Below are 18,603 nucleotides of genomic sequence, written 5' to 3'. Positions count from 1 at the left end.
GTATTCTTTGAAAACCAGGACCTCTGAGCCACGGGTCCCCCCAGATGAGCGGCAGCATCCCAATGAAGTCCACTCTGCATCACCCCCCAATGACCCAAGAGCCTGCTTCTCATGCCCACGGTCTGGTCACATGGTCCGTCACCCCCTCTGAAGGGGAGCAAGCCGGGCCAGCAGCTCACTGAGTCCAGGGACTACCAAGAGTCCTCCGGGCCCCTGGGAAGACCCCCTGGGAAGACCCCCTGCCCACCTTCCCCCATGAGTCCCTCTTCCATGCAGACGTCAGGGCGGAATCTGGGTCTGGTGCCAGCTCTCTCCTGCTCCCTGTCCCCGAACGTCCCAGGGGTTGGAACGCATCCCACCCACGCCCTCCTCCTCCCCGCCTTCTAGAGCCAGTCATCAGCCTCCCTTGATCACTCGGAGGGAGAGTGACGCAGACCGGATCGGGATGCCGGTCAGCGTACAAGCCAGGCAGGGCGAGAGATGGAGCCGGCCGGAGGCCAAAGGCTTCCTTACCCGGAGCGGGGGGACCTTTGGGACAGGCGCGGCGGGAAAGGGCTGCGGCGGGCTCTGAAACGGCGGCCTGGAGCAGCAGTTCTCTGTCACGTGGGGCCGCTTCTCTGGCATTGTCGACGCCTCCTCGGGACTCTCCAGTTTCCTCTTGAGCCCCGGGGCACCAACCTCCATCTGCTCCGGGCCAGGGGCGTCCTTGGCGGGGCTCTCCGGAGCCTCTTCTCCCGGACCTGGTTCTATGCCAGCAGCCGCTGCCACCGGGCTCTTTGGCCTGCTTGCATGCTCCTTTCCTGAGGCCTCCCCTGCTGGCTCCCCTTGAGTGGGCTCCTTGGCCCCTTGAGACGGCTTGTGGGGAGGCCGGCTGCCGGCCGTGGCGAGGGCACTGTTGTCAGAGGACGTGGCAAGTTCAGTGGGCATGGGGGCCGGGGGTTTCTCGTCGCCCTCTCCTTTGCCGGCTGCTGGTGGCACAGGGAGATCCTGTGGACCCACAAGAGCAGTGGGTGCCTCCTCTTGGCCCGGCCCGGCTAGTGGGGCTGGCACGCATTGCTCCAGCGGCGGGAGGGCTGGGTCCCCAGCCAGGGCCTGCGCAGCAGTGGGGAAGGACGTCAGCTGCTTGGCCTCTTCGGGGCTCAGCCCAGAGCTAGAAGGAGAGACAGCAAGAGGCAGGAGAGTCAGGCGCGCGCACACACACACACACACACACACACACACACACACACACACACACACAGGGGGAGGCCCAACGCCCTCCCAGCCCCTCTCCTGGCCTGCTCCCAGACTGCCCGGGCCCTCAGAAGCACCTCACCAAGGAGGGGAGGCAAGACCTCCTGCCTGCTAAGTGATTCCCTGGGCGGGCAAGGAGAAGCCCCTGGAAGTGTCTTCACCTGGTGGCCTTCACACACTGAGAGTAAAAAATGTCCTCCTGCCTCGAAGCCATTTCAGAGCCAGGAGCTGCCAAGAGGGATCCCAGATGCTTGGCAGCGGAGAAGCCAAGCCTGACCCTCCTGCCTCGCGACTGGGGGGGAGCAACACGCCAGGCCCTTTGCGAAGGGTCAGCCCTCCCGCCAATCCCTCACATGCCTTGCTGACCACTTCCTCTTCCAGAAGACGGGAGAAAGGGGGTGGACTATCCTTGACTCAGTCCTAACGGAGGAGAGGAGCCCTGGATGTCAGGTGCTGCTCAAGGGCACCACCGAGGAGGACATCCGGGACTCCCCGGGGAACACGCGGAGTCAGCACATTCCCCACCTTCCGCTAGTTGGTGGCTCCAGCCATCCAAGTCAACCTTCACCCCCTTTTCACACAGGCGGACCAGTCCACACACACCGTCAGCCATGGAAGTCAAGATCCAAAATTCAACAGAGAATACAACATTCTCCAATGAAGCAAGAACACACACAACCCCGCCCCGCCCCACCAATGCACATGGAATGGATGGGGGGAACAGCCCCTGGGGAAAGCTTCCTCTGGGATGGCAGCTGATCAGGGCCGGCCCATGGATTTTCTGCGCCCCAGGAGAAGCCTGGCTTTGGAGCCCTCCTCCCCATAGCAGGTGCAGCCCTGCCCCCTGCCCTGTCACATGCCCAGGTAGGCCTCTGCCCCCGTGGCTTGTGCGGCTGCCTCCCATGATCCACGCGAGTGGGCAGGCGGGCACCGTGTCCCCACTGCCCACCCGCTCTCCTGTCTGCTACAATGGCTGCAGCAGAAATGGGCATGAGGACCTAAGAAGAGCCCGGCTGGGTCAGGCCCCCAAGGAGGCCCCCACCCCGTCCAGCCTCCTGCTTCCCACAGTGGCCCACCAGATGCCTCGGAGAAGCCCACCGGCAAGAGGGGAAGGCAGGCCCTGCTGTTGGTCCCCTGCCACCGATATCTTGCCTCAGAGGCTGGAAATGGCCGATATGGCCAGCATACTAGTAGCCCACTGGTAGCCCTGTCCTCTGTGAATTTATCCAAACCCCTTTTAAAGCCATCCAGGCTGCTGGCTGTCACCACCTCTTGTGGCAACGGTGCCCCCTCGACAGGTTGCCGGCCCAAGCAGCTGCTTAGGGCAGCCTAGCAGCCGGGCCAGAATTGCAGCGGATTCCCAGCTAGGGCGATGCTGCCGCAAAAGGGACTAGTGCCATTTTAGGCGCATCAGCCACAGAAGCATCCTTACCAGATCCCGAGAGGTCCCAGTCCCACTTGGCTGTACACTAGTCGGACCTCATGTGGAGGAACATGTCCAGTCCCGACACTTTAAGGAGGACGCGAACACACAGGGAGGGGTTCAGAGGAGGGCAATGGCGGGAATCAGGGGTCTGGAAAAGGAGCTCTAGGAAGGCAGGTGGAAGGAACTGGGCTTGCTTGGCACCGAGAGGGACAGGAGGGCACCTGGCCAAGAGGGGAGGAAGGGCGGGCACAGACAAGAAGCAGCGAAGGAACAGAAGGCCCTGCCCCCTGTTGGTCCAGAAGGCAGGGCCAGGCCCAAGGCCTCCAGTTTCAGGAGGGTACGTTCTGGCAGAACGTTTGGAGAAATTTGGAAGAAAACCACATGGCTCTGTGGTCGCCAGGAGTTGACACCAACTCGACGGCACAATCCAACCCACCCAAGAGCAGTGTGGCGATGGACCCGACCACTTGGGAGAGCCCCCTGCTGGGGATGTGCCCACTGTGGACTCCCCGCAGTGAGCAGGGTCTTGGGACTAGATGGCCCTCCAAGCCCTCCTGCAACTCTGGGGCGCTGAGGAAGAAGAGGAACGGGGGGAGGAAGGCAGCCCAAGCCCTCACCTCTGGCCATAGTAACTCTCAAAGAAGTGCTCCTTCCACAGCTCTGCCTTCTTCTCCTTCTCTCGCTCCTGCCGAAGTCTCAGCTGCATCTCTGGAGTGAACTCCCCTGCCACACACAGAGAACAGGGGGGCGGGGAGAGAGACACGGTCCTCCAGGGTCAACAGCGTCCGTGGGCAGACATCCCCCCCCCCAGCTTCAGTGGGTCCGGGGCGCCAGAGAAGTGTGAGTACTCACCACCTCGTCAACCATGGTCCAAGCCACACATGCTCCCCCACCCCGCCCGAAGATCCTCTTGCAGGAGACTTGTGTCCCGTTTTCTGCAGCGCTCCCCCGCCATGCCCTCCTCCAGCCCAAACTCAGTGCCCCCCTCCTGATCCCTCCTGGGGGGCCCCTCCTCTCTTGGGGGGGGGCGGTCCTCACCTTCTGAGAGACGCTCCTTCCACCCTTGGGCAGCAGAAGTGAAGAACTCGTTGTTGAGGGCAGAGCTGCTCAGCTTCATCAGCCCATCCAGCCCAACCTGGGGAAGAAAAAGGGGGCGAGAACGACATCGGTGCAGGACCCAGTCCACCTCCCAGGGCTCGTGGCCGGAGAGGGAGCCAGGGGCGAAAGAGAGCCGGCCCAGGGATACGGAGGTCGCGGGGCAGGGGGCTTGGCAGCCGTGCCTCAGCGGGAAGGCTCTCAGCCAGCAACGGCTCGCCCTAACAAGCCCGGAGGACACCCAAGGAGGCAGCTCCGGGGGCTCCTCTCTCTCTTCCCGCCGCTCTGCCTGCAGGCTGGCCAGGCGTCCGGCAGGGTTGCGCGGTTAACCGACTAGCCGGCCTGCAGGCAGCACTGCAAGAGGGAGAGGAGCCCCCGCAGCTGGGGCCTCCGGGTCTCTGGCCACGCCTGGGGGCCCTTTGCAGGAGGCTGCGCAGGTGGCCGTCCCCAAGGAGCCCCGCGGCCTCTTTGCGCCAAGGCCAGCCACAGCGAAATGGAAGCAGTGGGGCCTTGCCCGGTTCTTGCCGAAAGCCGGCCCGGCGCCTGCAGCCGAGGGCTCTTTCCCCTCTGGCTTCTCAACACGCCGCTCTGGCTCAGCCCCCCAGCCAGAGGGCTGCCAACTCTGTCTCTGCGCCAAGAGACAGAGGGGGGCGGAAATGCTGAGCCACGCCAGCACCAAGCAAAGGGGAGCTCCCGAAGGGGCCGCCCGTCTGACGCCCCAGGCAACCCAGTGCGGAGGGAGCAGCTGCTGACCCACGGCCGGCCCCTGCCCTGCCCTGGAGACCCACCTGCCTGTCCACCTCCGGGAGCAGCAGCAGCAGCCTGTGCTGACAGTTGGGGGGCAGCACCGAGAACATGTGCTTGTTGATCAGGGCCCGCAGGTTGGTGTTCACCAGGATGGAGTCCGGGGTCTCCACGTCAATTTCGGCGCCTCTGGCCCTCTTCAGCTGCCCTGCGCAAAGAGGCACAAACGAGCACCAGCTCCAGCAGCGCAGCAGAGGCCGTTCTGAGGGCGGCTTCCCCAGAGCAGGGGACCCGCAGCTGGCAGTCCTGGCTGAAGCCCCGAGGGCCGCCTCGTCCGGCTCCTTCTCGGCTGCCCAGCCTGCCTCCGCCCCCCACCCCGCACGGCTCCACCGGCCCTCGGCGGGGGCTCTTCTCTGCCGGCCTCTCAGTCCATCCTCCTCTCTGCCCCAGACTGAGCCGACTCTGAGTCCCCAGCCGTTTGGGGCACGGTTGATTTCCGAGACCCTCTACAACCCCCGTGGCTTGAAATCCTCCTGGGAAGAAGGAGCCCCCACCCAGTCCGTTCCAGAAGGAGTGGCCGACACAGGATTGCTTCTGCCAGGCCAGCCGCTCAATCGACACCAGGACTATGACCAATGTTCACAGGCCACTTTCCCACAAAAGTTCTCAGAGCGGCTTACAGAGAGACCAATACACACACACACACACACACACACACACACACACACACACACACATAAAACGGCTCCCTGTCCCCAAGGGGCTCTCAATCTAAAAAGGAAAACGTAAGACAGACACCCGCAACAGCTACTGGTGGGGTGCTGTGCTGGGGCCGGAGAGGGCCGGTTGCTCTCCCCCTGCTCACTATAAGAGATCCGCCCCGTGAGAAAGGTGCCTCTGGGCTCAGTTCCATGGGGGGGGGGGCTGGCCCACAGGGCAGGGGCTGAGCTCCCGCTTGGCACGCAGGGCGAGGTCCTGGGCTCTCTCCCTGCTGCTGCCTCTAGTCAAGGGCTCTCAAGTGGCAGGGCTGGGAAAGGCCTTCTGAAAAGCTGCTGCCCCCGTTAGAACAGGCAGAACTGGGCCTGATGGAGCCGGGGCCTCTGAACAGCCAGGGCTTCACAAGGGCTGCCGCTCTTCGCCAGAGGCAACCATTTCAAGACGGTGCATTAGACGCAGGGAGACATCGCAAGACTAACCGAGAAACAGAAGTTGGGCTGGTGCTTAAAAGACATCCCAGCAGGCCCAAATTTACATGCTGGCTAACACTTTCCCTTCTTTCTACAGGCCGATAACCCCAAAGGGAAAGGCGAACGCAGTGATTTCAAGACAGCTGGGCCAGCTCGTTTTTTAAGAAGAAGTGAGGGGCTCCCACTAATTCCTGAAAAGGAAGAACTGGAGCGTGGGTTGGTTCCTCACCGCAAAGGCTCCTTCTGGCTGCTGACTCCAAGGGGGTCTCACGTGTGGGTTATGCTCCCCATGTGACTCGAAAGGCAGGACTATGCGAATCCAGCTAGGCTTTTTAAGACTGGGGGAGCATATCCCCCCAGTGCTTTTAGGTCAAGAGGTGACAAGCATCCCATTCCAGCTTGGAAGAAAAAACCACCTCAACTAGGGAAAAAACATGCGCCAAACAGTGGGAACTATCTAACCTAGCAAAAAGCCACAGGGTGTCTGCCCTGGCAGTTCACAGCGGCCTGAAGACACACAATCCCACAGCGTAGAGAGCAGGTTGCAAGGAGCTGCGGTAGTCTTGGGAGCTGCTGGGCCCACTCCTGCTCCTGCTCCTGCTCCCGCCAAGGCTGCTGCAGCCTTAGCGGTCCTGGTCCTTTGGGGGGCCTTCCGGAGGCTTGAGGACGCCATTGCCAGTGGAGTCGGGCCCGTTTTGCCTCCCCCCCGAGGCCTCGATGGGCATGCAGGGGTAGCGGGAATGTCGCCACAGCTGGCGGTCGGCTCGGAGGGATGGTGGGAAGCGGCAGCGAGGCCGGTGCCGGGGCTGCTTCCCCGCTCTCCAAAATGGCGGCTGGCGCATCCCCCGGCTCCAGAACGCCGCCAAACAGCTGATCAGCGGTGGCTGAGCATTCCGGAGAGCTGTGTGTAGCCGCTGAGCAGGCTGGGAAACTCAGCCTCTGGGGCAGGTTCCCGGCTGCTCTGATGGCCCTCGGTGGGCCCTGTTGTAGCTTCCCTTTTGGGACCCGAAAGTGGAGTACCTTGCTAGCCCTTTCCATGCAGGGAAGGGAAGGGAAGTGGCAGAAATGAAAGTAAGGAGGCAAGGAGGGTTTTTTTAAAAAAGAGACCACAAGAAACAAGGGAAACGTTAGGGGAGAAGCTTTTAAGAGGTAAACTGAGGATAAGATCTAAGAGAGCTGAGGAAGAGCTGCTTTAGAGCCACGCGGGACTAAAAGAACTGGGCGGGGGGGAGATATGCTCCTCCCAGTCTGAAAAAGCCTAATTTAATTCACATAGTCCTGCCTTTAGAGTCACATGGGGAGCATAACCCCACATATGAGACACCCTTGGACGACAGCAGCAGAGAATAAAGAGCTCCACTTACATTTTTTGTAGGCCACGTAAGGGGCGAACGTTCAAGAGAAACATGCCCCCCACCTCTCCTTGGACATCTTCAGCTCTCCAAAGGTTCCATGGACTTGCGATGATCTCCCATCCCAGAACGAACTCCAGCAGCTGACCCCCAGTGCTGGGATGCTGACCACTCAGAAAGGCTCTTGGGGCCAGCAGCCTCCCGCCCCCACCCCCCACCCCGCCATCACTGGTCCTTGGCAAAGACTTCCTTGCTGATGGAAGGTGCCGTCTTACTTGCATGCAGCCGGTCGGCTCTCTGGAAGGGCTTCTTCCCGAGGACTGACAAGGAGGGCTCGGCTTTCACAGAGGGGGAGGAGCTGGACGTGGAGTTCTGGGAGCTGCTTGAGTGCCCGTCAGAGTGCTTGCCTTCCCAGGCTGCAAGGCAGAGAGAGAAAGGGTTCTGCTGAAGTCAGGTACCCAGCAGGGAAGTCTTGCAAAACCAGCAAGTTTCGAGTGCTCAACCGCCTCCTGTTCAGGGTTCAGGTTGACCCCAAAAAGTTACAGGAACAATCAGTCTTCCGAAAAATCAGCTGGGACACTCAGCCTGGGTTTGAGTGATTTAAGTGTTCCATTCAGCACCACGCCTTCAAAATGGACGCTTTAAGCCTGTACCTGGCTGGTATCTGTCTGGAACACTCCTGATGGGAGCACAACGCAGGAGGAGGAGGAGGAGGAGGACTAGTGGCAGACACAGCGCCTGGCTTCCTCACACCAGTGGAGCTGACGCTGGACATGAGCTACAAGGTGCCAGGTTGCAAAGATGTCTCTGGACATCATGAGTCTACCCACTTGGCACAACGTCCTGCTGGAAGAGCTGCACGTTGCAGGTGGGCAGGCAGGTGCCACGGCAGGAAGTAGGGCCTGGCCAGCGCCCTGCTCCTCCACAGGCTCCTCCACAGGCCCACCAAACAGCTGCAGGCAGCCTCCTTCCAGCGCTGCACCCTGTTGCTGCCTCTCGAGACTGCTGGTGCCCCATGATGAGCAGCCAGGATTCCTCAGCACGCACTTGCATGCGCAGATGGAAACCAGGTGGCTAAGACTGCAGGAGGGGTGATGCTGAGCAGGTGAACCCCAGGGCAGCAAGCCAGGGTGTGTGCATGTGTGTGTGCAACGTGTCATCGTGGACTTTGAGAACCTGCTGCCACAAGACCTGCTGATGGTCAAAGGCGCAGACGGCTTTAGTAAAAGGGGACGAGACACACTCACAGAGGAGAAGAGGTCTCTCAGGGCTATCGGAGGGGCCGTGGGCCACTCCTGGGGCAGGGGGAGAGAGGGAGAGCTGCTGTCATCAGTCCCAGCTTGTGGGCTTCCATCTGGCTAGCCATGATGGGGAGCATGATGCCAGCTCCTTCTGAGCCAGAAGGCTCTCCTCAGGTTTCTGCTGTGAGCTTCCCCACTCCCGCCCCCTATTTTCCTCCACATTTCCCACTGGAAGACGTTCCTAGAAAGACACCCTGGCAAGACTTTTCTGGGGAAGCCAAGGCTTTCCTGAGGGGCAAGTCCGACCTTCAAAAAGCAACATGCTCACTGTGTCCCATTTAAGTGGGGCAAAGACATCTCCAGAAGCAGCAAGAGGGTCTCCCCGGCCCCGCCCCGCCCCGCGGTCTCCCTACCAGGTTTTGCAGGTGCAGGGTGGCTGGTGGCCTTGGCCTGTTGCTGCTGCGGCTGCAGGAGGTGGTGGCTGGAGGAGACGGAGCCACTGGCCCGGCACTGCTGCTGTTTCCGCTGCTTCTGCTTCAGGGCCTAGGGAGGGAGGGAGACGGAGGCAGAGGGCCCCTGCAGTGGTGCAATGCCTCCCCAGGGAAGCCCCATCTCGAAATCACCAAGACACAGCCCCTCTGGGGAAGGGCTGCCTGTTCTCTGCTGCTTTGATGGGGCGGGTTTTCTGCAGCTTCTATTGGGTTTTGCTGACTGTTCTGTATGATTTGCGGGTGGTGGGGGTGATGTTATGTTTATCTTTGATTATCATTCATAGTCTGCCTCCCCCTCCCCCGATAGTTGTTGGCTTCTTTGAATCTTTGCTTCAAAAGAAAAGTACGGCACAGATTAAAAGATCAGCAAGCAGATGGTTCTACAGTGGGCGAGATGTGGGCATATCGGAAAGCATTTCTACCTCTGCCAGCAACAACCGGGGCCCTCTTAAACACCCAGTTTAAACTGGCGATGGCTCTCTTCCTTGCACACAGTGGCCTGCTGCAGGGTGGGAAGCAACTCTCGGAGCTCTCTGCCCCGCTGAGCCAGCAGGATACACCTTGCACTCCTGCCTTTGGCCAGGCGCTCCTTGGCTTTACTGCTGCTGCCCAGCAAATGGCTTCACTTGAGGTTCAGGGCCAGGCTTAAGACAAGGTTAGGTTTTGCTTATTACAATCTTTAGTCAAGCCAAAGATTGGTTTGGTTACTAATGTTTAACTTGACACCCTAACCAGAAAAAATGAAGCAAGAAACCACAGAGCAGTTCTGAGCTGGCTTTCTCACCAAGGTATGGGTGGGCTCTTTTGTCCCACTACACAGACACTCTGCTAAGCAACCAGTTATGAGGAAATTCTGCACCTCTGGAGCTTCTCAACAGGACAAGAGACTTGGTGCAACGGGCCTTTTATCTGGGCACCACCGTCACACACACTAAGAGCATGTTCTGCTCTTCCCTTCCTGCTTAATCAATGGCACCTAGCTAGACTATCTGAAGTGCCACCTGTAAAGGAGGCTCCGTTCTCTCTGGTGCTGTGTCCCAAGAGGCCTGATGCACAAGGACAGTGTCAGAGCAGAGCTGTCCCAGCGATTTCCCCACGGGGAGGCTGGATGGCCCCAACCAAGCTGCAAGGCACAGATCCTGATCAAGAGCGACTCTCCATCCAGGGAAGGATGTGCAGGGAGGGGAGGGAGAAAGGGCTCGAGGACTGGATCAGGGAAGACACCAGAGTTCTCCGACAGAGCAAGAAGCCCCCCTCCCAGAGTCCCTTCTGCCAAGGAAGAAGGAAGGACAAAGGCGGCCATCTGGAGAGGGGCTTTTCGGAACAGAAGTCCAAGCTGACCCAAGAGGAGACAAAACTTCCTCTGTGAGGCGCCTTCGAAGCTGGGCTGCCTTTCGGAGGCCACTCTCGACAAGCCAGCTGAGAGGGAGGCACTTTAAGAGAGGTTAATGATCACCCTTGGCCATTTGAATGCGCCTTGGTCTACGGCCGCAACCCTGTGCCCACATGCTCAGCTCCCCACCAGTTTCACAAAACTGGGCGCAGGACAACTTCCTAGAATTTAACAGATTCCTAATGAGCCTTGATCCTTGGTGGAGGCTGCAGAGGGAAATAAAGATATGAGCAGGGCAGGAAAAGCAGAAAAGCAAAGGAGCAGGAGAAAGCACAGGGCAGGCATGGTGGTAGCAAAGGACCCCACCCCCCTTCCAAATGCCTGCATAGGGGAGAATGCACACCCCCAAGTGTGTGAGGGGGGTGTCTTTAGTGTAAATGGCATGCTGCTGGCCCCAAATAAATGGGTTGCTAAACATTGTTATGTGCCCCCCCCGCAAAAAAACCCACCAAAACCAAAAACAAACAAACAGGTGGTGCTCCACTTACCTGCTTGAGTGCCTTTTTGCTGAGCTTCTGAGATGATGAGATGACTTTACCTGGTGGGATGGAGGGAGATGGGCAGCCTGGCTGGGGAGAGGACACTTGCGAGAGCCTGGTTGATACTAGAGAAAACAAGAAGACAGGAAAATAAGCAAGCCGGCCGAGAATAAGCACTTCCTCGTAAGTATACTCAGGAGACGGGAGTTTGATTACATCGGGGAGGGAAAACATGACTGAGCAGGTGGCCGTAGCTCAGTGCGGGAGCATCTGCTTGGCATGCAGAAGGTCCCAGGTTCAATCCCTGGCGGCAGCAGCAGCAGCAGCTCCAGGCAGGGCTGCTGGGAAAGGCTCCTGCTTGAAACTTTGGAGAGCTGCTGCCAACCAGTGTAGGCACTGACAAGGATCCAATGTTGCATGAAACCATCCCTGGCCCAGAGCTGGAAAACTAGCTGCCAAGGAAGTTGATGCAGGAGCCAGAGACCGAGTTTTTTTTAAACTCCTAGCTGGGCCTTCTCCAGACACACACCAGCAGCTGACATCCTGCCCCTTCCTCCACGCTGGTTCAGGAAGACTCTCTCTCAATTCATCATGATGATCTAGGAGAGGGGTTCCCAATCCTGCGTTCCCAGATGATGTTGGCCAAGGCCACTAGGGCTGGGGATGATAGGAACACCACTGGGGACCCCTGGGTGGGACCCCCTGCTCTAGGAGAAGCTTCCTGGGAATGGACAGAGCAGGACCATCAAGAGCATCCTCCCTGCACTCCTTGAGCCCAAGAGCAAAAAACCGCGGCGGTGGCTAAGCCCGAGACGTCCACCTCTAAAACTCTTGCTGAATCTACCCTTCCTTCAAGGCCAAGGTAATTTGTACCCTCAAAAACCATGACTCCTACTGAAGCCCACTCTGAACAATCCACTGGTTGTTCTAGTGGAACGTGGGAGGAGAGCTGGTCTTGTGGTAGCAAGCGTGAAGTGTCCCCTTTGCTAAGCAGGGTCCACCCTGGTTTGCATTTGGGTGGGAGACCACATGTGTGAGCACCCTAAGAGTTTCCATAAGAACAGCCCTGCTGGATCTGGCCCAAGAAGGCCCATCTAGGCCAGCATCCTGTTTCACACAGTGGCCCACCAAATGCCAATGGAGGCCTACAGCAGAAGTTGAGGGAATGCCCTCTCTCCTGCTGCTACTCCCCTGCAACTGGTACTCAGAGGCATCCTGTAGAATGGCCTCCGGACTGGTCCGTGCACATCACTACTTGGCATGTGCTCTAACTTCTCTAAGGTAGAAGCCATGCAATCTAAGTTCCTGACTAACATTTTTCAGTTACCCCAGTGTGTGCCCAGTGCTGTCCTTCGTCTAGAAGCAGGACTGCTTAAAGTAGAGGCCAGAGCATGGATTCAGATCTTCAAATTCTGGCTGAAGCTGGTTTTCAAACCTGCAGGCCTATCTCCACTTGTGTTAAAGGACAGCTATCTCTCCAGGGGGGAAAGGGAGCTGGATGAAGGGCTGCCCCACTCTGTTTTCTCCCCTCTTGCATTAATAACTCTGGGGTATGAAAATGCCAGGGTCAAACTCCTGTTGGTGTCCATTTGGGCAACCAAGTTCTGAGTTTCAACCCTGCCAGATACCTCAACCAGATAATCGTGCCAAAATACAGCAGAGCTCTGACACAGGCGCAATGCAACGCCTTGCAAACAGCAGTCCTGGAAGGGAGATATCAGAAAATCCCCTACAAAGAACGTACTTGTCTCTGCAAAGAGGGAGATATCGAAACAACGGCTCATGTGCTCCCTGACTGTCAATTTTACCAAGATTTACGGCGTATACATATAACCCCTTTTAATACTTGCCATCCAGGTTGTACAGACTCTTTTAATCTTGATTATCTTTTAAATGATTAGAATGACCTGAGATCCTATAATGTGGCTAAGTGCTGTTTGATAGCCAGTAAAACCTGCAAGGAGTTCGTTAAGAATAGTTGTTAACTGATCTGTATGCTTAGGTATGTGCTTAACCACTGTATTATAAATCTGTTGGTTATGTAGGGTTTGGTTGGACTTCTGTTTGTAAACTGTGCTGGTCTGTGATCGTAATAAAGGAATTGAATTGAACTGAATATAATGAGCATCTTGGAGATAACAGTGGGAAAGAATCTTGAGGGCTTTCTAGGCCAAGCCTAGAAAGTGCCCTGGATTATCCTCAGAAGTCTGTGCCAAGTCAAATGTGCAGGGGCACTTCCAGGACTCCTGCCTGATTTCCCACACCCAATATTAACTGCAGGCCAAATCAGGGCTAGAATGGGGGCTGCCCCAGAGAAACGTCTAAAGGCAAAATGGTGCCACCCTACTGAAGAAGCCAAGCAGGCTTGGCCTTGTGAGCTGCCTGGATGGCAGACCTTTGGGGAACAGACGTCAGCTGCCCTGAGCTCTCTAGAGGGAAAGCAGAGACCCAGTCGAACAACAAGAAATAGTAGCCCCACCAGAAAATAGCTCGACTAGGAACCTAGGAAGCTGCCTTCTGCTGAGTCAGACCCTTGGTCCATCTCGCTCAGTATTGTCTACTCAGACTGGCAGCAGCTTCTCCAAGGTTGCGGGCAGGGGTCTCTCTCAGCCTTACCTGGAGATGCTGCCAGGGAGGGAACCTGGGACCTTCTGCACGCATGCATGCAGGCGCTCTTCCCCCACTCCCTAAGGGGAACATCTTGCATGCTCATATATGGAGTCTCCCATTCAAATGGAAACCAGGGCAGACCCTGCTTAGCAAAGGGGACAATTTATGCTGGCTATCACAAGACCAGCTCACATAATTGTGGAGTTGTGGGGCAGGAAAGCAGCCACATGCCAGGGTTCAGGAGGTCCAAGCCCTCTCCTGCAGAGAGGAGGATTCTAGGCATGTTTTTCTTCCAAACTGTTGGAAGAAAAACTGTTGTGGGCCAAACTGTTTTCTTCCAACAAATTTATGTCATTAATAATTTAAGGACTGCTCTCTCCCATCTTCCCTACCCATCAGAGAGAGAGATGTTCCTGCATTTCGGTTAGTCTGTGCCTGTCTTGGCCTTCTCCTGCTTTCCTCTTGGCAAAATATGCTCGTTTCCTTCACTTTTATTGCTTTGGCTTTCAAAGCATATTAGGCCCTTCTGATGCTGCCCACAACATGATCTCCAATTTCCCCACACCCTTCTCAACAGGTTGCAGTCAAATCTTCACAACGTAAACTGATCCTATACTGACTCTGTGCCCGATGAAAGATTCCTCCTGTCTGGGGCTGGGGCATGTTCCTGTGTGCCCCTTCATCCTACGAAAAACATACGTCCAAGTCAGGTCCGCCTCGGCCTGCCCTTCCTTTTCAACCACTGCCCTCTCCTTCTACCCCACTCACACCGCTGATCAGTTCTCTCCCTTCATCCTACTGTGCCATGAGTGAATTAGTATTTAATTTCCTATTGATCTATTTCCTAATGATCTATTTGAGTAGTTTGTGTCCAAGTTAAAATAAATTGCTGCGTTATTCTGGAATCAACAATTTATTGATGCAGTTGTATGGTTTTTTCCCTAATGTGACATGTAAGCTGCTTTAAGAGCAATATATATGGAAAAGCAGTATACACAAATAAAGCCATTAAGACCATGAATGAGTTGCATAGAAAGCAGCGAGATTCTTGCTTGAAGGAATTTACAGTTGAAGACCGACAATGAGGAAGACGCCAGCAGGAGGAAGGGGCAGATGCAGTTCTGTGGGCTTCACGTTCAGTTCCAGCTGGCAATGGAGATGGAGGGAGAGGATGGGACAGTGGCATGCCTCAGACTTCTGACTCAGAGGAGTCAGGGCAGGAATGGGAGGATTTGCCTGCTGGTGAGGGCTCAGAGGCACAGCAACAAGACTTGGCAGGGAGCCCAGACTCTGGAGCTGAGGATTCGCAACAGCTGCCAGGCATGATTTCTGATGGGGAGGAGCCTGGGATTTCACCTATCTTGAGAAGACAGCTCAAGGGGAGGCGCAGTGGAAGTCACGCAGGCGCAGGAGATCATTAGAGAGGAAGCTGAAGTGCTGACTCAGGGAAGCCTGATTGGCTGCTGGTTCTCTTGAACCCTATATATATTTGGTACTCTCTACATTGCTCAAGGCTGTTTGCAACGTTCGCTGGCTGCAGACAGTGTGCCACTGAATTCCCAAAATTTGTCCGAGTTCCAGTTTGCCCTGTTTATACTTCCTGCTTTGTTCTGTTAATTCCTTGCTTCTGTTGTCCTTTGCTATTTTCATTCCTTTGCCCTATGTTTTCTTTCACTTATTACTCACTTATTGTTAGAGGGGGGTACCTAGTGCAGTTCAGGGGACTTAATTTACTGTTTTTCTTTGTGAGCCTTTTATTTTTCACTTGTGCAGTTCTGCTGCTGCTTTCTGTTAACTCACTGGGGAGTGCTGAAGGGGGTTGTAAATCCTGTTGGGTTAGCTGAGCTAACAGATTTACGACAGACAGGTGGCAAAAAAGAGGCAGGTTTTGAGCATGGAATAACACCGCCATGCCACCCTTTGGAGAGGGCAGCCTGAGCAGCCATTTTGCTCTACTGCCTGTGGAATCCTGCACCAGCCGGGGAAAAGAGCAGCCTGGAAGGGCAAAGCAAGGTAATCCCTCTTTTTGAAACCATTGACTTTCTTTACCAACAAAGACTGAGCTTCGAGCTCAAATGGAACGAGCCACCCCGGCGCTCAAGAGATGCAGCAAGAAGAAAACAGCAGACGCCTTATTGGGCCTCCCAGAAAGGCAAACGGCCACAGATTGCACTGGATCAGCTTCAGTGGTCAGGCAGCCAACAGAGAACTTGTTCAAGGCAGAACAAAACACATTTACCTATTTTCAGATTTGGACAGATCCTGCACCCAATCTCTTGTTCCCAGTCAGGCCTGTTATGATTCTGTTCGCTTGAGGAAGTCTGGTCACCCCCTTTCCCAGAAGTCTCACAAATTCCTGCTAAAAACAACTCCTCTGGCCTATAGCTCAGAAGCTGCTTCCGTCCCAGCTCTACTCCTACTCACCCAACCTTGTTCTCACCCAAGGCAGAGGGGTCCCCTTTGGGGGGGGGGAGAGATGGCTCTGGAGCTCTTAAGCCAAGGGGAAGACCTGTGACTCCTCCCAGTCTCTTCAGGCACAGAGGCTTTTCAGCGCCTTACTGCCACTCTTTTAAAGTCAGCATCACACGGAGCACTCAGACCGGGTTATGGAGCTTGCAGTATTAACAGCAGTCCAGAGCACTTCAGCTGCAGAGAGTGACCAGGTGCTGTAGCCTAGGAACGCAATATCTGAGTCTCTCGGGGGGCGCACCTTCTCACGTATGAGCCACCCTGGACATGAAGGCCTGCTCCAGGCCCTGCTCCATGTTCCATCCATGAGGGAAAGGCTGCACAACTTCAGCCCTCCAGCTACTTTCAGACTTTGATTGATTGATTGATTAAGTGCCGTCAAGTCAGTGTTGACTCTTAGCGATCACATGGATAGATTCTCTCCAGGATGATCCGTCTTCAACTTGGCCTTTAAGGTCTCTCCATGGTGCATTCATTGCTGTCGTCATCGAGTCCATCCACCTTGCTGCTGGCCGTCCTCTTCTTCTCTTTCCTTCAACTTTTCCCAGCATGACGGACTTCTTAAGGGAGCTGGGTCTTCGCATAATGTGTCCGAAGCGCCCAGTCATTTGTGCCTTGAGTGAAAATTCTGGATTGATTTGTTCTATGATTCCTTTGGTTGTTTTTCTGGCTGTCCATGGTATTCTCAAAAGTCTTCTCCATCACCAAAGTTCAAAGCATCAATACATTTTCTGTCTTGCTTCTTCAAAGTCCAGCTTTTGCATCCATAGAGTGTTATGGGGAAAACCATTGTCCTACAATTCTAATCTTTGTAGGTATAGACATGTCACAGTATCTAAAGACCACTTTCAGACTATGGGCTCCAACGACACGACACAGCTTTGGTTTCCCAGAAAGCCAGTGAGAGCTTGATCACTTTGGGTTGGGGATCAGGAGGGATGGCCTGGAGCTAAGCGAAGGTGTAACCGGCTACAACGGCACACAGTGGTAAGCACTTCCTCTCTGATCATCTCAAACTCAGATAAATGGTTGAGAAGCTCACAGGAGACCTTTCTAAAGAACAAGGTGATGTGTTTTAGGTGTTTACAGGATGGAAGGATACACGCATCTGACTTTTTTATTTAATGGCTCTCTTATTATTTATTGAATAGCGCTAATCTGAAGAAAAGTGAAAGGAGGAAGGGTTACCCATGGTATCAAATTATTGTATCCAATAATTTGGATACAAATTATTGTATTTATTGTAAGCGGGGTCAGAACTCCAGAGACCATCTTGATCTACCTGTTCTAGATGGGGTCACACTTCCCCAAAAGGAACAGGTTCACAGTCTGGGAGTACTTCTGGATCCACACCTCTCCCCGGTTTCTCAGGTTGAGGCGGTGGCCAGGGGTGCTTTCTATCAGCTCCGGCTGATACGCCAGCTGCGCCCGTTTCTCGAGATCAATGACCTCAAAACAGTGGTACATCTGTTGGTGACCTCCAGACTTGACTTCTGTAATGCGCTCTACATGGGGCTGCCTTTGAACACAGTCCAGAAACTTCAGTTGGTTCAGAATGTGGCAGCCAGGTTGGTCTCTGGGTCATCTCGGAGAGACCACATTACTCCTTTGCTGATGGAGCTACACTGGCTGCCAATAGGTTTCTGGACAAAATACAAAGTGCTAGTTATAACTTACAAAGCCCTAAATGGCTTAGGCCCTGGGTATCTAAGAGAGCCTCTTCTTCGCTACGAACCCCACTGCCCATTGAGGTCATCTGAGGAGGTCCATCTCCAGTTATCGCTGACTCGTTTGGTGGCTACACAGAGACGGGCCTTCTCGGTTACTGCCCCGAGATTGTGGAATGCGCTCCCTGTTGAGATATGATCCTCCCCATCTCTGGCAATTTTTAAAAAACATCTGAAAACCCATCTTTTCACCCAAGCTTTCCCAGCTTTTAATAATTGTCTGTTTTAATTTTATGGTTGATTTTAAATTGTTGAATTGTTTTAACTTTTTATATGTGTTTTATTTGTTTTATGTTAATCGCCCAGAGACGAAAGTTTGGGCAGGATAGATAGATAGATAGATAGATAGATAGATAGATAGATAGATAGATAGATATTACAGAGTTGAATTTATAACCTGGCTCTATTTATGAAAGTTGGTGTTAAATTGGAGAATAAGAGAAAATCAGTAGCAGCTCATCCCAACAAGCCGGGGGGGGAGCCCAAAGTTTCAGGTTGCTCAGGTTGCTCCTCTGCCCCCACCCCAGCATTAAGAAGAGCCATGCTGCCTGCAGGCTGGCCATTTGTCAGGTAGAGCGGCACAGTTAACCACACAGTTAATGGTCAGCCTGCAGGCAGAATGGCTCTCGGGTGGGATGGGAGAGAGAGGAGTCACCCAAGCTCCCTCCTTGGGTGCCCACCCCCAGCACTCGTGAGAATGAGTCGGTACTGGAGAAAACACAGCCTAAATTTAAAAAGGAACACCTTAGGCTCCCATCCTGGCCCCTGGTGTGACGAAAAGCCACCTGCCATAACAGGAAGATGCAGTTACAAGGAATGCCACGTCAAAAGCGGGAGGGAGGGGAGAAGACTCTTGTGGCCCCTTAAAGGCCAACATAGGCCTTGGAGCAGCAGCAGCATCTGAGTGCATCAGGGCCCCCTCCGTCAGCTGCAGGAAGTGTTCTCCTCAGTGCACGAAGATCACTCGCACAGTACAAACGTCAAGTGGAGGGGAAGAGAAGTGTTTTGCTTGCACAGAAATAAGCCCCCACCAGCCTCCCCCCCGCCCCACTTCTGGCCTCATTTTGCAATAACATTTCTTTGCCACACGTGTGCGCATGTATGTATCTGCCGGCAGAGGCAAAGGCTTCATGCATCTGACAAAGTGGGCCAGGAT

At 55.1% G+C, this 18,603-nt stretch overlaps 1 protein-coding gene across 2 annotated transcripts in view; it reads right to left on the bottom strand.

Moving 5' to 3' along the window:
• The window catches only part of ASXL2 (ASXL transcriptional regulator 2), a 51,293-nt gene that overhangs the window by 3,020 nt on the left and 29,670 nt on the right, over window positions 1-18,603 (bottom strand). For both annotated transcript variants that reach the window (XM_053250226.1, XM_053250235.1), the window contains 7 exons: window positions 10,651-10,766; window positions 8,692-8,821; window positions 7,313-7,453; window positions 4,543-4,706; window positions 3,698-3,794; window positions 3,277-3,382; window positions 514-1,150 (listed from right to left, as the gene is read on the bottom strand). In XM_053250226.1, the coding sequence (XP_053106201.1) occupies window positions 514-1,150; window positions 3,277-3,382; window positions 3,698-3,794; window positions 4,543-4,706; window positions 7,313-7,453; window positions 8,692-8,821; window positions 10,651-10,766 (1,391 nt within the window). The remainder of the gene's footprint in view (window positions 1-513; window positions 1,151-3,276; window positions 3,383-3,697; window positions 3,795-4,542; window positions 4,707-7,312; window positions 7,454-8,691; window positions 8,822-10,650; window positions 10,767-18,603) is intronic.

Source organism: Hemicordylus capensis, chromosome 1 (genome assembly GCF_027244095.1).
Source record: "Hemicordylus capensis ecotype Gifberg chromosome 1, rHemCap1.1.pri, whole genome shotgun sequence".
Classification (NCBI taxonomy): domain Eukaryota; kingdom Metazoa; phylum Chordata; class Lepidosauria; order Squamata; family Cordylidae; genus Hemicordylus; species Hemicordylus capensis.
This window is presented reverse-complemented; position numbering and strand designations above follow the sequence as displayed.